We start from the raw sequence: 19,562 nt of genomic DNA on the forward strand, positions 1-19,562 counted from the left end.
AACTACTTAGTATTAAGAATGTTTATTTATGAAGCATTTAGTCAGCTTTGATTGTTTTTCTTCAGTACCAAGGATGATTGCTTCAGTGTTAATATTCAACCACCTGTTGGAGAACTGCTTTTACCTGTGGCCATGTCAGAGAAAGATTTTAAGAAAGAGCAAGGTGAGAGATGTCTACAACTTACTAGAAATTTACACACCAAATAATATGTGCTCATTCCTGTACAGTCTCTAAAACAAATTTTCATGTATACATAGCCATTAACAGATATTAGTGCACAATCTTCCAATTTTTGTTAATGCTTTGCACTTACAATCTTAAAAATAGATGTTTGTCTATATTTCTGGCACACTTGAAAATTGATTAATACGTCTTTAAAATGATAAATTAATTCTTAATCACCTTTTCAATGCTGAGAGTTGTCGCTTGTCAACCCGATGATATACTAAGGGGTTTTGTATTATTGAAAGTGCCAGGAATTGGGGACTTTACCGATGTCCTACCACTATAATTGTTATGTTTGTGTATTTTTTTCATTATAGAACTGTTTATGTGTTACTAATGTATTTGTCCCTGCACACATTAAACTACCTTACCCTTCAAAATAAAGTCCTAATTATGGCATTAAAATACTTCTGGTTTCTTTTGACCTAATTCTATATTAAAGAAATGCTGTGTTGTCAGAACGTATTAGAACTGAAACATTTTTTAAATAAGTACTTAAAAAGAAAATATTTTCAGCAAAATGCAAATATTAATATCTGTAGTTTGCCCAGAGTCAAACATACCTTCTAATAAAAGCGAGGGGGTTTTTTTTATATGTGAATAAGGGGAGATACCTGTCTGATTTTATGTGTTTAATTAACGATAACGTTTATAAAACTAAGGCATATTTAAATGCTATAGTCAGCAGTTTTTACAATTTTATGTGAATCTCAGCCATTTTTTTCCTGTGGAGGGTGTTATCAAAGATCCCTTCACTTTGAGGTAGTAAATCATACCCATCAAACTTCCAGAACGTACTAGGCACACACGAATACCTACACCTAAGAAGAGGGGCATGCTTCCTAGCACTCCATTATTATGCAGAAGATACTGTTTTTACTCTAAGCCTTTGCAATTCACAGTGTCAAAAAGAAAATCTCATACAAGACCGTAAATTAATAGTAATATTTTTGCTCGGGCATTACTTAAGTGATAAAAAAGAACGATGAAATCTTTCTTTGGTTTGCATTTCTTGGAAAGTTGATTATTGCTATAGAGGAAAATTATCTTTGTGATTTTATTTTTCTATTGACAAATTGAATTGATTCTTATATTTGCTATTCTTACCCTTTGCTGGCTAAAGCCTGCCTCTCTGCTTTACATCTGCTCAGCAAACCAAGGTGAGTGGCACACGGTGACTGAATAAGGCATTGGCACATTTATTGTTAAGGGGATATTCTTTTTTTGAAAAGTGCAGCTAAAGTTATCTGAAGCAGCAGATTATTATATACCCTTTCACTCCCTCAGCTTTTGTTTAGAATACTTAATATTTCGATCAAATTTTTTGTGCTCTGCTGTGACTGAGGGATTTTTCGCTGACTAGCCATACAGAACCATAAGTGCATGAGAGAAGTGCACTTGGAGAATAGCTGTGGTCCTCTGTGGAGTTGTTGCCAAAATTCCTTTTTCTTCTGCCATTTTACTTCTATGGTTGTTGATTATTTGTCTGAATAAATCTGGCAGCTGTTTGCTATGTTTAATAGAGCAGAAAGGCTACTCTGAATAAAGCTATTTGAAAATTTGTTTATATGAAGTATTTGTAAATCCTTGCAAGTCTCTTGGCATTTCTGTATCATTCTTTCTGTCTTCCTGAATTCATTCTTTGATGTGGAACTTGATGCTGGCAAATTTAGCACAGGTTTAAAGAGTATTTTCAATAGCATCTTTTTAGTTATAGGTTTCAGCAGGTTTGGTAATAGAGGTCTCAATCCTCAACTTTACACATGTATTTGTTATACTGCTCTAGTAAGAGCGTAGCTTATTTCCACAAAAGATACCTAGAAATCTCTCGCTAACAGAAAATCCTAAATCAGAATAAAAATCTGTTTCCTCAGATTTTATCAATGCAAAATTCTGGAAGGTAAAACGCAAGTAAATTTAAGGGGTGTGTGTGTGTATGTGGGCGGGGGTACACCAGCTTTAACCGATTTTTCTACCTTGAATAAAAAGGATTTACATAATACCTTATTTCATATGACACATTTTAAAACTCAAGAAGTACGTTAAATGTGTTAATTCAATTTAACTGAAAAAATTATAAATAAGGAACATGAGGAATATGGTTCCATTTTTATTCTAAAGATATACATAACTGAAAAGTATATAGTATTAAATAAAAGTGGTTCTAACAGAGTATTGCATTTTAAGTTAATATTTTTTAAAAACAAAAGTTTTATTTCTAATATGCAACATGATCTATCACTTTTTCTCAGTTGTTGCATTTAGGGTTTCATGGCTAAACATTTTTTATATATATAATAAGATTGGTAGTCAAAGTAGTAAATGAAAGATTATTCTATATATTGATGGTTATGTATATAAGCCTCCATCAGAAGCATGATTTATTTCATTGCTGTGAGTTTCAAGCATTGCAGAATTAGTTAATGATCTAGCTGTGAGATGCTTTCAATAAGAAAATAACATGGGATCTCTTTTTTACTTAAAAATATTTAATTTGGTTTCTTCACGCAGTTTTAATTTCAAGAGGCCTAAGCCTTATTCTAAGATGCCGCCTCTTGTTCATTTTCTTCTTGTGAATTAAATTGCAGATGTAAAACTTAGAAAATTTTTTTGAATTTTTATTCGTTTTCTTCTTGTGAATTAAATTACAAATCTAAAACTTAGAAATTTTTTTTGAATTTTATTTTTTTTACATTATTTGGTTTGCCTTTTAGCAGTTAATTACAGCTGATCAGCCTAAAGTAAGTGCTATCTACTGCCTTCACCAAAATTTAGATAGACTCTAATAAAGCCACAAATTATTTAGCTGACAATTTTAAAATATCTTCCGAGTGATTTTACCTTTATTATATATGACAGGCTCTACAGTGTTTTAAAGTATTATTTTTTAGGAGAAACTTTTAATGAAACCTTCGCTTGTTTTTCTTTCCTGTTAATTTGAGAATACCTGATATATTTTCATTTAGAAAAATCTCTGGTTTAAGAAACCTAAAATGTTTACTTAATTTTATTATGATTTATGCATCCATCTTATGGGTTCCTAGCTAGCAAGATGCTAATTCTTTAAATGGTCAGACATTTACTATTTTCTGGCCCTTAACTACCATAAGCAATCATATTTGATGCCCCTTAATTAGGGCACCTTTTTTTCTTTCCAGGTTCTTTTTCCACCTCAGCAATCGAGACAATACATTTGCTTACCATGCTGCTCTCCTAAGTGTTCTTTTGCATGTAAATTAATCTTGATTCAGTTTACACTGTCATGCTGAGTGGTACAAATTGCCTATAACAATAAAACAGCATGAGTTAAAAATAAAGGGGGGTGGGAAGGCAGATTGAATGTGTGCCTTACTTGATAGGATGTTACTTTGCTTTATGCCAATACATTAGCTGACGATAATGAATCTTCTGTTCTGAAAAGCATGGTTTAGTTGATTTTTTTAATTTTACTTCAATGGAGCAGTACCTTGTCTTTTATAGAACAAGTTAGACAAACCATTAATGACAAGAGTGTTAAGGTTAAATATGAAGCAATGCATTCACTTCTCTGAGTGCTATCCATCTTTCCATTTACAGGAGCTTGACAAAAGTACTGGCTTTGTACAACATTTCCTTTAATTACATGCTGCGGGAAACAGGCTTTTAACATAAACATAGTTGCATTCATTTATTCAGCAGTTGCTCTTCAATAGAGCTTAATGGAGAAGGTTTAAATCCTAAATGAGTACACACATCTCTCAGCAGTGTTATGTCAGCCACTGTGCTTTACTTAAAAGCAGTGTTTGACTGTATAGTTTTTAAAGCTTTTGCCTAATATTGAAGTTAAACGGTCTAAGACAGAACATAGTGTTCCCAGAGTTTGAAAGTGGTTAGTAAAAAATGCTTGTTGTTAGAAGCTAGATAGTTTTATTTTCTAACTGACGGCAAAAGTGTTTTCACAGTGTTAGGCTTTAGTGTTTTCATACTGTTAATCGTAGGGATTCTTTTAAATTTTAGGTTTCATTTGCAATAAATAACTGAAAATTAGATATATATGCCTGAAGGTGCAGGGTCTTTTGAAAACATGAAATCAGATTTTTACTATTTTCATCAATTTTGTAAACTACTGTGCACGTATCAAATATCTCAAAGAGTTACTGGTTTTAATAGATGCCATTAGATGTCTATGACTTATATCACAGATCCAAATAGATGGCATTTGTTGTAATTAATGTGTTTTTTAACCCGGGTACTAAATTTCAGTATTTGTTTGAAGTGTTTGGTACGTTGTTGAATTTGTTCACTGAACATTTTTACAGGAGATCTGAATATTAATGGCATGTCTTGCATTGACTGTATGGTTTTTTTCATGCTTTTGCTTAACTTAATTTCTTTCCTAAATATTATTTGAAACGTCCCGGGGATTTAAGAGTTTTCATTCTCGGCCGGGCGCGGTGGCTCAAGCCTGTAATCCCAGCACTTTGGGAGGCCGAGACGGGTGGATCACGAGGTCAGGAGATCGAGACCATCCTGGCTAACACAGTGAAACCCCGTCTCTACTAAAAAATACAAAAAAACTAGCCGGGCGAGGTGGCGGGCGCCTGTAGTCCCAGCTACTCGGGCGGCTGAGGCAGGAGAATGGCCTGAACCCGGGAGGCGGAGCTTGCAGTGAGCTGAGATCCGGCCACTGCACTCCAGCAAGGGGGACAGAGCGAGACTCCGTCTCAAAAAAAAAAAAAAAAAAAAAAAAAAAAAAAAAGAGTTTTCATTCTCATTTTTTCCTTCATTTTCAAGTTTTTACTTCAGAAATTTCAATTTGTGTTTTTGTCAGCAACTATAGTTTCATTCACTAGGCAAGTACTTTTATCTCTAAGTATAGCCTAAATACTTGTACATTTTCAGTGACTTCCAGTCACTGTTGAGATAACTTCGATCTGTCATACTGAGGCCATTTATCAGGTATTGCTGCTAGTTATACTGGAATTACTTTGATGTGTTCTCATGCAACATTTGGCAATGAGAGATCTTTGAATGAACAGAAAAAAATAGCAATAGTAATAAATACATTTATATATTATTAAGAAGTAAAAGTTACTAGTTTACATAAACCCCAGATTGAGTATATTTTAAAGAGACTGAAATTGATATTTCATATTTGTGATTCTAAGTTTTTATCCTATCATACTTAAAATTAGATTTATTGAGTGATTTTTAACTGCATTTTTACACATTTTCCTATACAATAAGGATTTTTAAAAAATCTTTGAAACAATTGCATATTGTTTTAGTTTTATAATTATCTTGTAAATTGGATCCTAAAGTGGTGTTTCTTTTGTTGAAAAAAGTTAAAATTTTGGCCATGAGCTTAAAATTCTGTAAATGTAATTTTCAAAAAGAAATTAGTAAAAGGGAGCCTTCTTTTGCTTTTATAGGAATGCTAACAGGAATGAATGAAACTTCTGCTGTCATCATTGCTGCACCACAGAATTTCACTCCCTCTGTGATCTTTCAGAAGGTTGTTAATATAGCCAATGTAGGTGCAGTCCCTTCGGGCCAGGATAATATAAACAGGTGGGTTCACTAACACACAATGTGGAGGTGGAGATGACTTGAGTACGTATAAATATATAATTTTAAATTCATTGTTTTCTTTGGAAATAACCCCTAAACATACACACACACACACACACACACACACACACACACACACACACACACACACACACACACACTCCCTTTTGTTTTCTGATGGTATAGTTGTTTATTGCTTTGCATTAAGGCTGTCTTTTCCCTCTCAGAGCATTCTTATCATACTGGTATGGTCTTTCCTGGAAGATATACAGAGCATATTCACATTTTATAATAGCTTGGTAATTTATAAAATTACCCTTTATGAAATGGTTGAGAGTTTATCTTATTTCACTAGATTCAGTAGATGTCCAGGAAGAACTATTCTATAAAGCAATATAGTTGGACTTTTTTAATTGAAAGGGAGGAAGTTTGGGTACTACATACAGATTTCCTTTTTATAGCCATCCCCTAAGACTGCTTCCAGTAAATAAAGCGCTGCTAGATGACCAACATGGGGGTAAATACAGCTTCTTTTTCTTAGACCAGTAATATTTTCCATCACCAGGCATCTGAAATATGAGATCCAAGTTATTTGTCCTGAAAGGCAGCAGAAAATGTGATTAATGTTTGCCCTCTTGTATTTTTATGAATGCCCGTGGCTTTAAATGAATGTAAAGATAAAAATAATTATCTCTTACCCATTTGGTGATTGCATAGTCCTGTGTGAGCTTAAGGGAATTTGTTGTAAAATTCCCATGGCAATTTTACATACTTGGCAGACATACTTCTGCCATTAAAAATATCTACGCACTGTGTATTTAGTGTGCCCTTTCTTATATAATTATGAATCATGGAAAACAAATTTAGCATCAAAGGGAAGGTCCGTGGACCTTAAAAACCATTTTTTTTTAGTTAGCACAGGAGTAAGAGAGGCCCCATATGAAAAATGCTACAGGTGATTTAGGTTTTAGACCTAACTCTGCCACTAATTGTCTTGGTCATCTTGGGGAAGTTGCAACTTCTTACGCGCTTTACATTCCTCATGTGTTTGGAAATGGGTGGCAGGAAAAAAAAGTGGGGGAGGACTGAAATGAAATTCTGTGATAGCTATGAAAGAACATTAGATTTGACTTCAGAAGAGCTGATCTGCCATTACTGTATTCATAGTTGCCTGACTTCACTGAACTGATCACAGCAGAATAAAAACTGCATGTACTAGTTTAAAAATAGATTTACCTTGTACTGTTTTTTTAAACGAACATAGGGTTCTTAAGTTGCTCAAGAGGTCTCGTGCTTTCATTTCTTTTAGGGTGGTGATAAAATAAGAAAATGGATGTAAGGCCATGATACAGACCATCACAAAAATACAACTTATTTATCAGTTAATGTTGTTCAATAGGGAAAAGAGTAAACAAAAGCCTTTTCAATGCAAATAAATATTTTGATTTTGAGTTTTCCTGTTTTAATTTTATTCTGCTTTAAATACTTCTTTTCACTTTCCTAGGTAATTTTCTCTAACAGAAACTGTTTTGTTTTATTTATGGATCCTTGGAATTATTGAATTTACTAAAACACCTAAATGCCATATTATCAACTATAACTTCTTCAGTATGAAATTTTACCTGAAACACCTAGTATCCAGCAATACTGCAGTCTTGTTTTAATATGTTCTTTTGTAATGTACAAAAAGATATAGAGTAGCCACTGTTTATGTTGGAACATCTAGTTTTGTTTTGTGTATAGGTTGTTTTGGGTTGTTGTTTTGTTTGTTTGTTTGTTTTTAACTTTTCTGAAAGCAATGGCAGCTGTCTAGATTTTTGTTTCTTAGAAGAAAAAATGTCAAGGCTGGGCAAGGTGGCTTACATCTGTCATCCCAGTACTTTGGGAGGCCAAGGTGGGCAGATCTCTTGAGCCCAGGAGTTCAAGACCAGCCTGGGCAACATAGGGAGACCCTGTCTCTACAAAAAATATAAAATTTAGTCCGGCATGGTGGCACATGCCTGTGGTCCAAGTTACTTGGGAAGCTGAGGTGGGAGGGTCACCTGAGCCCATGGAAGTCAAGGCTGTAGTGAGCTGTGATCATACCATTGCACTCCAGCCTGGGTGACAGAGTGAGACCCTGTCTCAAAAAAAGAGAAAAGAAAGAAGAAGAAAAGTGAAGTTACAAAGCCACATAAAATGAAAGCTATCTTCCTATTGGGAGACAGACTTAAAGGGACCCTTAGCACAGTTGTATAATTCTTATTAAAGATAGTTTGCCAGTAACTTGTCTTGCTGGTTTGGAACGTAATACCTGTAATACCTGCTCAAATGATTTAAATTAAAATTACAGTCAATTCTCAATTGTCCATGCTAATGCAGAGGAGACACACAACTAAGAACCATTTATATTTGACTTTGGAATGCAGAGATTGAACCCAAACTTAATGTTCGTGTTCCTCATACTCATCCACAGTGTCTTGAGGCTTTTCTGTTCTAGCCCCATCATCAGTGGCCTGGTGTTTGGCTCTGTAACCTGGGGGAGGGCCCAAGTTACTACAGAGTCAAAAGTCAATAAAATACCTGTAAATACTTAAGAATAGGCTGTGCTGTCTTAACTTGCTTCTCAAGTCCCACCATACTGAATTGAAAAATATTTCATATTTGCTTTTATAGCTAAAGTATGGCTGTAATAATGTTCTAAATTTTAGAAAGCTTCCAGGTGACAAACACCTAAAGTTATTTGTATTTTTTATACAGAAATTGACATAAATTATTATCTTGTGTATGTAACACTTTTTCTCATTCTTTTTGCTAATAGCAATTAAAACAAAAACAATTGTTAATAAAACTGTACTTTTGTACAGTTTTTTTTTGCTTTTCTTAATTTCATTTAAAATGAAACAGGAATTAGTGTTTACATTATAATAATCTAAATTAACTGTTTACCACTTTATTGAAATAAATGTTTTTAACTAAAGTGTTCCATATTATATTACCCTGTGGAATTAATATGTTTCTATATTTAAGTTTATATATTATTTAATTGCTAATGATAAAATTGAAATCCCTATGAGATTTTGAATGATTCCCTTATTCTTTTGTGATAGTTACGTTTTTGAGTTTATGAAGAATAGGACCAAAGCCACTCTAATATTTATTGATGGTAATCAGTTTAGGATTATTTTTAAAAACACCAAGTGTGAAAAGCATTTTTACTACTAGTATTTTAAGAGATTAAAATTTCCAGTATGTTAAGTTACTCTTGGCTGGTTTATGTTCTATTTAATTTTTCAGGATCTTTTCTTTCTGAGAGGACTTTTAATAAGAATTAGTGTATTCATTCTAACCCATTAATGAATAGAGTTTCCATTGCCTAATTTTGGAATACTTTATTTCTACTGCTCTTCAAATTTTATACATTTTTACATTAAATGCCAGGTAAAGAAATACTTAGTATAAGAATTATCTAAGGAAAAGTGAACCTTTTTATTAATGTGTAGAAGTATGTAATGGTATAAAGTACAAATTTTAATTGAAGACTTAATAGAAAATGACTCTTAACACAGCAACAGAAAATGGCCCTCATTAAGAAAAAGCCAATTAAATGAGCACAGGTTTTATGAAATTCACTTCAAAAACCAGAAACATTTTTTATTTCATTAACACTTTTAAAGATTAATTGAGAAAGCAGATCTACTATTAGATTATATGATTTTTAGTTGTAATTTTTTTTTTTTTTTTTTTTTTTTTTTTTTTGAGACGGAGTCTCGCTCTGTCGCCCGGGCTGGAGTGCAGTGGCCGGACCTCAGCTCACTGCAAGCTCCGCCTCCCGGGTTCCCGCCATTCTCCTGCCTCAGCCTCCCGAGTAGCTGGGACCACAGGCGCCCGCCACCTCGCCCGGCTAGTTTTTTGTATTTTTAGTAGAGACGGGGTTTCACCGTATTAGCCAGGATGGTCTCGATCTCCTGACCTCGTGATCCGCCCGTCTCGGCCTCCCAAAGTGCTGGGATTACAGGCTTGAGCCACCGCGCCCGGCCTAGTTGTAATTTTCTAAATGAGTGAGAGGATCAGAGCCAAACAGTATACTATTGAGAGACTCAACTTTTATCTTCATTTCTGTTGTACTTACTTGAAAAACTTGCTCTTTGAGAACAAAATCATCTTATTGAGATATACAGAGTGGCCGGGCATGGTGGCCCACGCCCATAATCCCAGCACTTTGGGAGGCCAAGGCAGGCGGATCACTTGAGGTCAGGAGTTCAAGACCAGCCTGCCAACATGGTGAAACCCCGTCTCTACTAAAAATACAAAAAAAAATTAGCCAGGCGTGGTGGCAGGCACCTGTAATCCCAGCTACTCGGGAGGCTGAGACAGGGGAATTGCTTGAACCCAAGAGGTAGAGGTTGCAGTCAGCCAAGATGGCACCACTGTACTCCATCCTGGGCAACAGAGGGAGACTCCACCTCAAAAAAAAAAAAAAAAAAGAGAGAGATACAGAGTTATGGTCATTGTGTCAATCTGCTGTTTTCCAAATTACTGTTAATGCATGATAAGGAGTATTACAAAAATGAGAATTTCCATCATCATCAAAAAGCACTTATTAAATATATAGCTGAATATCTATCTTCATTTCCTGTGTAAGATATTCAAATTTATTTTAATGAGATATACTATACATGGTGAAGGTCTTAATGCATATTACTTAAGACAATACTGGTAAACGAATACATAAATAAAGTGTATCCCAAAGGCAAAATGGACAGTATTAAACCAGTAGATGAATGGACTGCAAAGGGGAAGGGGCAAGACCTCATGTGTTCGAAGGTAGGAGATTAGAGGCGTTAGTTGTGGGGATCCCAGTTCATTCAGGGCCAGGAAAACTTTCTTGTGATTCTCTGTGAAATATCCAGAAAGGGTTTAGGAAGGAGGTTTGTGTTCAACGTCGTGGAAACTGAGGTGCCTTGCTTTTATTACATTGCACGTCCTCTGGTAACAGCACTAAGGAGTAAGTGCAGTGGCCAAAAAGCAGAAAACGAAAAACCTGTCGCTCCGAAATCGCTGAGGTTTTTCTGTACCACAAAATCGTGTGAGTTTGTGTAAAACTCAGATTTCTGGAACCCACCCCAAAAACTCAGCTTCAGTAAATCTGAGACAGAGCCCAGGAATCTCTATTTTAGGCAGCACTCCAAGTGATTAGAAGGCAAATGTTCCAAAGTCCACAGTTTGAGGCTGCCCTGAATTATCAAGCTGTATTGCCACATGACACATTTCAAAATACTTTTTCCTAGGTTTATATGTTTTCTTTTTTCCCGATTAGTCAGTAAGGGATGCCAGTAGATGAGATGTTTGGTTTAATTTTTCTTACACATATCCCAGAGTGCTCCGGCAAGATAGTGTATTGCCCATTCCGGGAGTACATTAGAGCCGTGTCTATAATATAAACAGTCTTAGACCATAACTGTGTATGTCTTTCAGCAGTCTCAGCCATCTCACATTTTCACCCATAGTCAGAAATCCTGATGTTTGCATACAATAATGTTGTTGAAAAGGTTGTCACACTTACCTACTCATTTTGTCCTTTCATGAACCACAAATTAACCCTCTGAGGAGAAAATGTGATATTTGATTGAAGACAGAACGCCCTGTCTCTGCCATGATTCTATTTTAGTTCTTACCTTATTATTCAGTAAGATTCTGGAGCAACTTTCATTATTAACTTGTATTCACTACTGATATTCCTTCCCCACTTCCTCACCCCCCACCCTGTATATCTTAATTAGCAATTTGGATTTTGTTTATCCTGTCACTTTTTAAATTTGCAAGCTTTTACCTATGCAACTTGTGGATAATTACAATCTTAGTCAAATAAATGTTGTTTTACTATTGTCACTAGGTCCTTAACTATTAGGAAAGTCTGGTGCTGTGAGTGGAACAGTGTATCCATTGGCAACCAGGCAGTCAACTTTTTAATTTATCAACACACATGAAGACAGTTTATTTCAAGTTTAAAACAAAAGTCTTATTATTTAATTCAAGTACAGGTAAAGAACAACTTGTTTCATTTCTTTTTTTTTTTTTCTTTTAAGACAGGGTCTCACTCTGTTGCCCAGGCTGGAGTGCAGTGGCACAGTTATAGCTCACTGCAACCTTGAACTGGGCTCAGGCAATCATCCTGCCTCAGCCTCCTGAGTAGTTATTACTACAAGTGCCTGCCACCATGCCCAGCTAATTTTTTTTTTTTTTTTTTTGTAGAGACAGGGTGTCCCTATGTTGCCCAGGCTGGTCTTAAACTGCCAGGCTCAAGCAATCCTCCCGCTTTGGTTTCCCAAAGTGTTGAGATTACAGGCATGCACCACCATGCCTGGCCAACTTGTTTCATTTCTAGGCCTTAAACTCACCCAGTTAATCACCGTTATTACATACCTGTTTAAAGGTTGTTAATAGGGGAAATACTGGTACACATTAGTTTTGGTATCTTAAAAAGATCTATAATGTGTAACTCCTTCACTTAGTATTTTTTTGGAGACCTTTGTGACAGATTTTGCTAGTGCTAGGGTTGCAAACACAAATGGCAAAGACACTTTTTGATGGGGTCTCTAATATTTCCCTTTCTCTATTCTTAGGTTTATTAACTTTTGAGTTACTGTTTTTGTTTGTTAGTTATTTTCTTCTCTCGTACTAACTATATGGGATTTAAATTCTGGGTAATTTTGGAGAATTTATAATTCTCCAAAGAATTTTTGCTTTTCAAATAACATTGGATGCCTTGTTGCCCTAATTTTATAAGTCCTGATACTACTGTCAACCTTCTTCATTGTATAAACAGAAACAAAATTTTGTATAAACAGTTTTAAGTATAAAACTATCAGGCTTAGGTCTTTTCTACCATATGACAAATTTTGAGTCTCAAACAGGACTGAAGATTTGTAGAACCTCTTTTAATCATCAAAACAGTTCTTTCTCAGGTTGGTGGCTGTCCACTAGAGGACAGCACTGCTTTTTATCTGACTGCTTTGAACTCTGCAGGCCCTAAGCATCATTTCATTGACAAACAAATGCGGACCTCAGTTAATTTTCACACAGAAAGCATATTTGGATATTTCGGAAGTAACCAAACTGCACGGCTGAATTTTACTTTAAAACATTCTCTAAGTTCTATTTAAGTTCACTATTTAATGTCCTCTAATGCAACCATTTTACTAATAGGAATCTATAACTGTTTCATGTAAAAATGAAAGAAAGGTATTCTTGATGGTTTTCCTTCTGGGTTGACAATTTTGTAAGGAATCAAAGAGAATGGGGTAAGAATGTATTTGTTTTACTATTAGTTTTCTCTTGTTAACCCCATCTCACCCCACCCCAACCAGACAAACCAGAAATGCTCTGAAATAACTGGGATGTTTTATGTCTTCTTTAAGCAAGGGCACTTAGATTTTTTAGCTTTCCTGTATAAAGAAAGAGAATGCATCATTGGCCTGATAGTGTGGGGAATAATTTTTTATACCATCTCTGAAGATTAGAGTAGAAACTAGAGTCCTAAATTATGGTGGTTGTTTATTTTTTATTTTAACTTTTCTCATTTGAACGTTAGAGGAAAATACTACAATATTGTTAGGTGATTTTTTAAATAATTGGGAAAAATACATTGCTTTGTGTAAATTCTCTAAACCTAAATCACGTGTAAATGCTTTTTTTGTCCCTCACTATTAATTCAATAGTGTAATGGTTTAACTTTAAAATGCAATTTTATAGTCAACAAAATAGAATTTTTTACAACTTACAAATTCTCTGCCTGCTTAAAATGTTCTACTATATTAACTCAAGGTAATAAAGATTTATAATTTTAAATCCTTTGGCAGATAGCGCTCCAAATCACTGTTCTTTGGTATTGATGTTTAGGAGGCTTATTCAAACCAGTATTTCTTACATGTAATGATTGTGCGACTTCATTACACATTTGTCAACTTTGGACTAATTATTTTTATACAGCTAGGGCAGGGCACTGCATCTTGTGATCGTCTTTCTTACTAATAGGATTCTGTCTGCTTCAGCAGGCAGTAATTGAAGGCTTCATGTACGGAGTACAAAAAAAAAAAGTTTTAGCCTGAGTGGGTCATTGTCACAGCTTCTGGTAACCAGTAGAACAGAAAGCACAAGAAAATTGAACTCAGAATAGAAATAGAAAAATCAGAAACCAGGAAGACTATCCAAGAGAAGAAAAAGCATGTCTTAGAGCTGTTGCATTAAGTATAGCAAATCTGATTCTGTGTAAAAAATGTTATGTTTGTGACTACCCTGGAGACTGATGCAGCCTCTCAGATAAATATTTTTAAATTCATTTTGTACTGTTAATTTTAATTGTTAGAACAATTGAGTTATAGGATTTCTTTTCCTTCTAACAAAGAACATTTATGATTTATAGCCAGTTTGTCACAAATCTTAAAAAGTATAGTTTAAGTACATGGGGAATAAATCTGTGTATTATAGATATTAGATTTTTTTTCAAATTTGTTGTTGATATTTGGTCCGTTTTTATAATTCCGACTATAGTTAAGACAAAATAACTTTTTAAGAAGAGTGAAACATTTTTTTAATTTAGCTTTGACAACCAGCTTATTCTGTCTTTTTTGTAAATCTTAAGAATTCTTTCTTATAGGCTTCAAAGATTAAATGTCAATTGCTGGAGATAATAGACAAAGAGACATTTAATAAGATGAAATACAGATATAGCCAAACAGTTTTACCTTCTCAGTTGGTGATTACAAACAGCAAGTGGTTGGTGGTATAATCAAATGAAAAATATCTAGGTGGTATCCTTTTAATAACATGGAGCCTGTCATACATAGGCAATACATCTTTAACTGTCATCCCTCTTATTTGTTCTCATTTGTGGTGTTACTGCTTTTCGAGGTTGATTGGTCTCCCTGTAGTTCCTCCCTGTGTTACAGCTCCATTCAAAAAGGCTTTGTATTTTTCACTGCTGGTGTCTCTTGAGGGAGAGGAGAGTAGGGGATATTTAAAATGTTTTAAATATTTAAAGGCAGAAATTTAAAATATGATGAGGAATCAAGTCAGCATGCTTTGAATAACACATTACTGCAAAGTCAAGTAAACAATTTTTGAAGAGAGGACTCTTCCTTCTTCATGTTTTTGGAACAATAATAGATTGTGTGCATATTAGGTAAATAGGAAAAGCTTTGTTGACTGATAAAAACAAATTATTAAGGGTGCATTTTTGTATATATGAAGAGAATTTGTGTGACTTGGAATCAGAATGCTTAGGTTCAAATTTCTGCTCAACCAGAAATTTGGTATGTGGCCCTGAGGAAGTTCTTCAACTTCTGTGGGCCTCACTTCCCTCATCTATAAAGTGACCTGCCTCATAGGATTAAATGAAATAATTCCAGTGAAGCACTTAGAATCCACTGCCAGAACACAGTGCTTAACAAATGATAGCTGCTATCATCATTATAGTGATCAAAAATTTCTCATGCCTTTTGAAAAAATTTTGTCACAGTATGATCTTAGTTCAAGGCCAAATACAGAGGTTCTGATGTCAGCCATTAAGTTTAGTATATAAATATCTGACCCACCCTGACTTTATAATCAATGTTTCTGACATCCCAAAGCTAGCTATTTATTACTTATTAATTAGTACTCTTTCCATAACTATTTTTTGCATGTTTGTTAAAGTATAGCCTGTGCAGGAGTTAAATGATGAATAAATCTGGGGTGGTGGTTTTTGCCTTCCAAGGGCCAAAACAAACCAATTTTGATCATGCTGTGTTCCAATTAAATATATCCTTTCTGAACTGTGAAATGAGAATGTCAGAACATCTGATCTTCTAGTCTTCTGCTTTAAAACATTGCTTCCACCATTTGTGCACACTAGAACATAGAGACCTAGTTAATAAAGGCAGTAGCTTTTACACCAGCTAGCAGATTCTGTTGCTAGGATGATTTGCTTAGCGTGTTTCCACTGCAGTGTAAGCAAATGCCTCTTTTCTTTCATACCCCTATTCTGTATAGTACTGAGAATTTTGTGGCAATAGGATTTCAAAAACATGTCCAAGATACTAATTCTAATCTCTGTCAACACACTGACACCAAAATTGACATTTGTCTCTGCCAACTTTATATTAATTGTAACATTAACTCTAAGTTTTTTAATAGAAAAGAGATAAAATGTGCCTTGGGGCTGTGCAACCCTGAAATTCAAACAACAGTGCTTTTGTGTTCCTATTCAGGCATAATCTCCTTCTCTATGGTCCCAAGGCACAAGTGTTAAGTAAATAAAGGGACTAATAAGACTATTGTTTACATAATTATAACCCTGCCAGAAATAGGACCTCTGTTGAAATATTTGTTGAGTGAATTACACATATGATGACCAAATCTGTGGGAAAAGTTGCATAAATGAATGGGGAAATAGAGCCACCTCATATCCTTTGGTGACTTGGTTTAACAGGAATATAGAAACAGCATTCTCCTATGAAGCAGAAGAGCCTGAAAAATGTAGACAAAAGAAATGCATAAACCTGTGAGGAGCCTTAGAAAAGAGAGATCATTTTGGGGCTGGTGATCTTTATGTTCTCTCAAAGATGAAATTGAGGTACCTAGTTCATAATCTCCCATGTGTACATCTGAAAAGCAGATGGATGTGTGTGTTAAGAGGTTTATAAAAACCTCTTTAAAAACATTGGTACAATTTATATTCCTAAACTGGTTACTTACAATTGCTTCTCTCAGTAGGAACACTGCTCTGTCAGATTCCTTGGAAGTTTTCAGCATGCTTGTAGAGTTCACAAATAAGTGACTAGGAAGATTTTCTAACATATTTTATTGATAGCCCATTAGCTCACATTTTAAAACACAACTTAAAGTGTTTATAATATTTGAAATTCAGTAAAATTAGCATATCTGTTTTGGTTTTGATACATTATTCTAATTATTGTTGGTAAACCTAGTTCTTGATTTTATTTGTCCAAAAATGGCTTGTTTGGTTTCAAAAAAATTAATGTGTTATGAGATCTTGATGTTATTTTTTTTTAAACCCAAAAAAGAAATTACTTTTCATTTAAAGAGAATCTGCTTCCTGCTTAAGTGGCTAATATTTTAATTAAGTCAGGAGTGAAGTTTTTCTGAGTGTCTCCTGATAAACTCCCTCTTTTATGTTGATGGTAATTAAACAGATCCCTGTGGACACCGTGGGCTCTGTGCAAGGCCCATGCTAATTGTCAGACATGAGACACTGACCAGTTGGTTTGCTCTTGAATAGTCCGCAGCGTGCTGTTAGCCCGGCAGTTTTATTTTTATGTATTGTGAGCTGTTGTCAGGGCTAACTGGGTGCCATTGTGGCTGAAGATGTTGCGCAAATTGAGGCAGATGGCTCAGATTCAGACACGTGTCATATAGAAAGGGGCAAGGGGATTGGCCCTGCAAAGTGGGGTCACAGCAGGTCACAGACCCGCTCTACACTTGTTAGTGTTTTCAAAAGCTCATGTGCAGCAACTTTGTTTTTCTCCAGTCATCCCTGCAATCAAACCCCCTCCCCCAGAAAGTGTGTGGAACATGCTCCATGTGGAAAATGGAGGCTTGGGAGGTTCCTGTTCTCTTCCTTCACGACCCTGAGGCTCAACTGTGCATGCAGAATGAATTAGCAGGATTGACAGAAGTTCGTTGTGCCTGCAACGGCTTTTCAGTCAATTGCAGTGCTTAAAAGGCTAGTTTTGCTTTTAATTCCATGTAATCAGTAGGTTCTTCATGTCTTGGAATTTAGAAGTAGAGCATGAGACCTCAAGTTTCCTCTATTACACTCTAAAGCAAAAAGAAAAATCTAATGTTCTAAACATTTTAAAACAAAGAAAAAGGGAAGCGTGAGGTTGCACTTAGCTGTCACGTGATTTTGTTTCATGTCATCATTAACATCACAGATTTAATTTGAATATTTTTACATGAGTGAATTCAGTGGAACTTAGTAAGAATTTTATAATGTACATAAAATTATCTAACTTATTACATAATCATTTTCAGATGTGAGGAGTTAAATTTTGAAGCTCTTTGAGAAAGGTACCTTTTCTTAACATGTTTTAAAAATAAAAATACAATGGCTTATTTAAAATGGCTCTATGCATGGTGAAATGTTAAATACCAAGTGGATGAATGATTCTCAAATCTATTGTAATGGAGAATTATTCACTTGCATCTATTGTTTAAACTAATAAGTAAAATAGACTTCCTTTTTCTGTTCTGTTTTAAATGTGCACTAAAATTACCTGCTTGTGGTTAGCATGGGCTGGACAGTTTATTGATTTTTCAGAAGAATGCTTGGCTTTGGGCTTTTGGCAGTAGGGAGCCTGCAGCAAATTATTTCATTTGACAAAAAAGAGTTATTTTAATCCTATTTGAATGTATGCTATCTCCTTTTCCCTCCCCATCTCATGATAAAAGGTCTCTCTTTTTTTTCTTCCAGGTTTGCAGCTAAAACTGTGCACAGTGGGTCATTGATGCTAGTCACAGTGGAACTGAAGGAAGGCTCTACAGCCCAGCTTATCATAAACACTGAGAAAACTGTGATTGGTTCTGTTCTGCTGCGGGAACTGAAGCCTGTCCTGTCTCAGGGGTAACCTGCTTACATCTGGACTTCAGAATCTGGCACACAACAAAAGTGCCTGGCATCCACTACTGCTGCCTTTCATTTATAATAATGGCCCTTCCATCTGGCAGTGGGGGAAGAATACACTCTTGACATTCTTGTCTCCTGCTTTAGAATGCTAGTGTGTATCTATCATGTATGCAATACTTTCCCCCTTTTCGCTTTGCTAACCAAAGAGCATATATTTTACTGTCAGTTATCTCAACTCTTGAATCCATGTGGCGTTTTCTCTATCCTGCTGCTTCTTTTGGCCTCCTCGTCTTCCTTCTCTTTTTCGACAATGGTAGACATGAATGCGATATTTAAAGTTCATTGGAAATCATCTTCCCTTCAGCAGTAAGCAAAAATGAGCAATGAAATAGTCTAAATGGCCTCTCAGCTTGGTATGTGAAAATGAGATCACGTACTTTTTAAATCCAAATACAAAAAAGATGGTCTCTGCAAGATTTTGTTCTTTGAATTTCTTGATATTGTAATTGATTACTGATAACTGTCGTCATGAAGTGATCTCTCAATAATAAGATAAATAAACTAGCACATGAATCCTATTTGTCTTTGCATTTTTATTGAGAAACTATTAATAATCCTGAAGTTCATATGCTAAAGTTTTCTTATTTTAAAGTGAGTATTTTGAGTGTTACATTATGCAGAGAAGCAATGTGGTTTAGTTAGTGAAAGAAAAACCACTTCCAAACCAAGTAAATTTTCTACTTAACAGCATAGTTTACTCCAAGGGGAAAAAAAATTGGTGTACTTAATAACATAAACGAAAATCTTCATGTTGCAAAATAAACATCTCTTTCTAGGTAGTTTTGATCTATTAGTAGTAGATACCTGATTACGTGGCCTGCTGAATAAATTCTTTGAATCTCATTTTTCCTTATGCCCAACTTTGGAAACTAGCATAAACTTACAGAAATTTTTAAAACTAGTTATATGATCGACATATTAGCATCTTTCCCTAGAGTATTTATTTTATTTGCTAACTTAAGTTACTGTTTTTAAGGTTGTTCTATAATCACAGAACTTTTCTAATACTTTTGTACCTTTTTAAAACCAGTTGAAATTTTACTTCCTTTTTGATGCAAGGTAATGGACTTTCAGGTAGTATAAGCTACTCATTTTGTATAGCGCCACATACATAATTAT

General features: G+C 34.9%; 1 protein-coding gene across 2 annotated transcripts in view; it reads left to right on the forward strand.

Moving 5' to 3' along the window:
* Positions 1–18,958, forward strand: part of AP3B1 (adaptor related protein complex 3 subunit beta 1) — a 294,984-nt gene extending 276,026 nt beyond the window's left edge. Inside the window, exons 25-28 of one of the 2 annotated variants that reach the window (XM_050795645.1) lie at positions 66–163; positions 5,638–5,776; positions 17,792–17,827; positions 18,231–18,317. In XM_050795645.1, the coding sequence (XP_050651602.1) occupies positions 66–163; positions 5,638–5,776; positions 17,792–17,822 (268 nt within the window). In that variant the 3' untranslated portion in view covers positions 17,823–17,827; positions 18,231–18,317. Of the gene's footprint in view, positions 1–65; positions 164–5,637; positions 5,777–17,791; positions 17,828–18,230 lie in introns of both variants that reach the window. The other variant, XM_050795644.1, reaches the window with a different exon arrangement.
* The last annotated feature ends 604 nt before the right edge of the window (positions 18,959–19,562 follow it).

This window comes from Macaca thibetana, chromosome 6, assembly GCF_024542745.1.
Source record: "Macaca thibetana thibetana isolate TM-01 chromosome 6, ASM2454274v1, whole genome shotgun sequence".
Lineage (NCBI taxonomy): Eukaryota > Metazoa > Chordata > Mammalia > Primates > Cercopithecidae > Macaca > Macaca thibetana.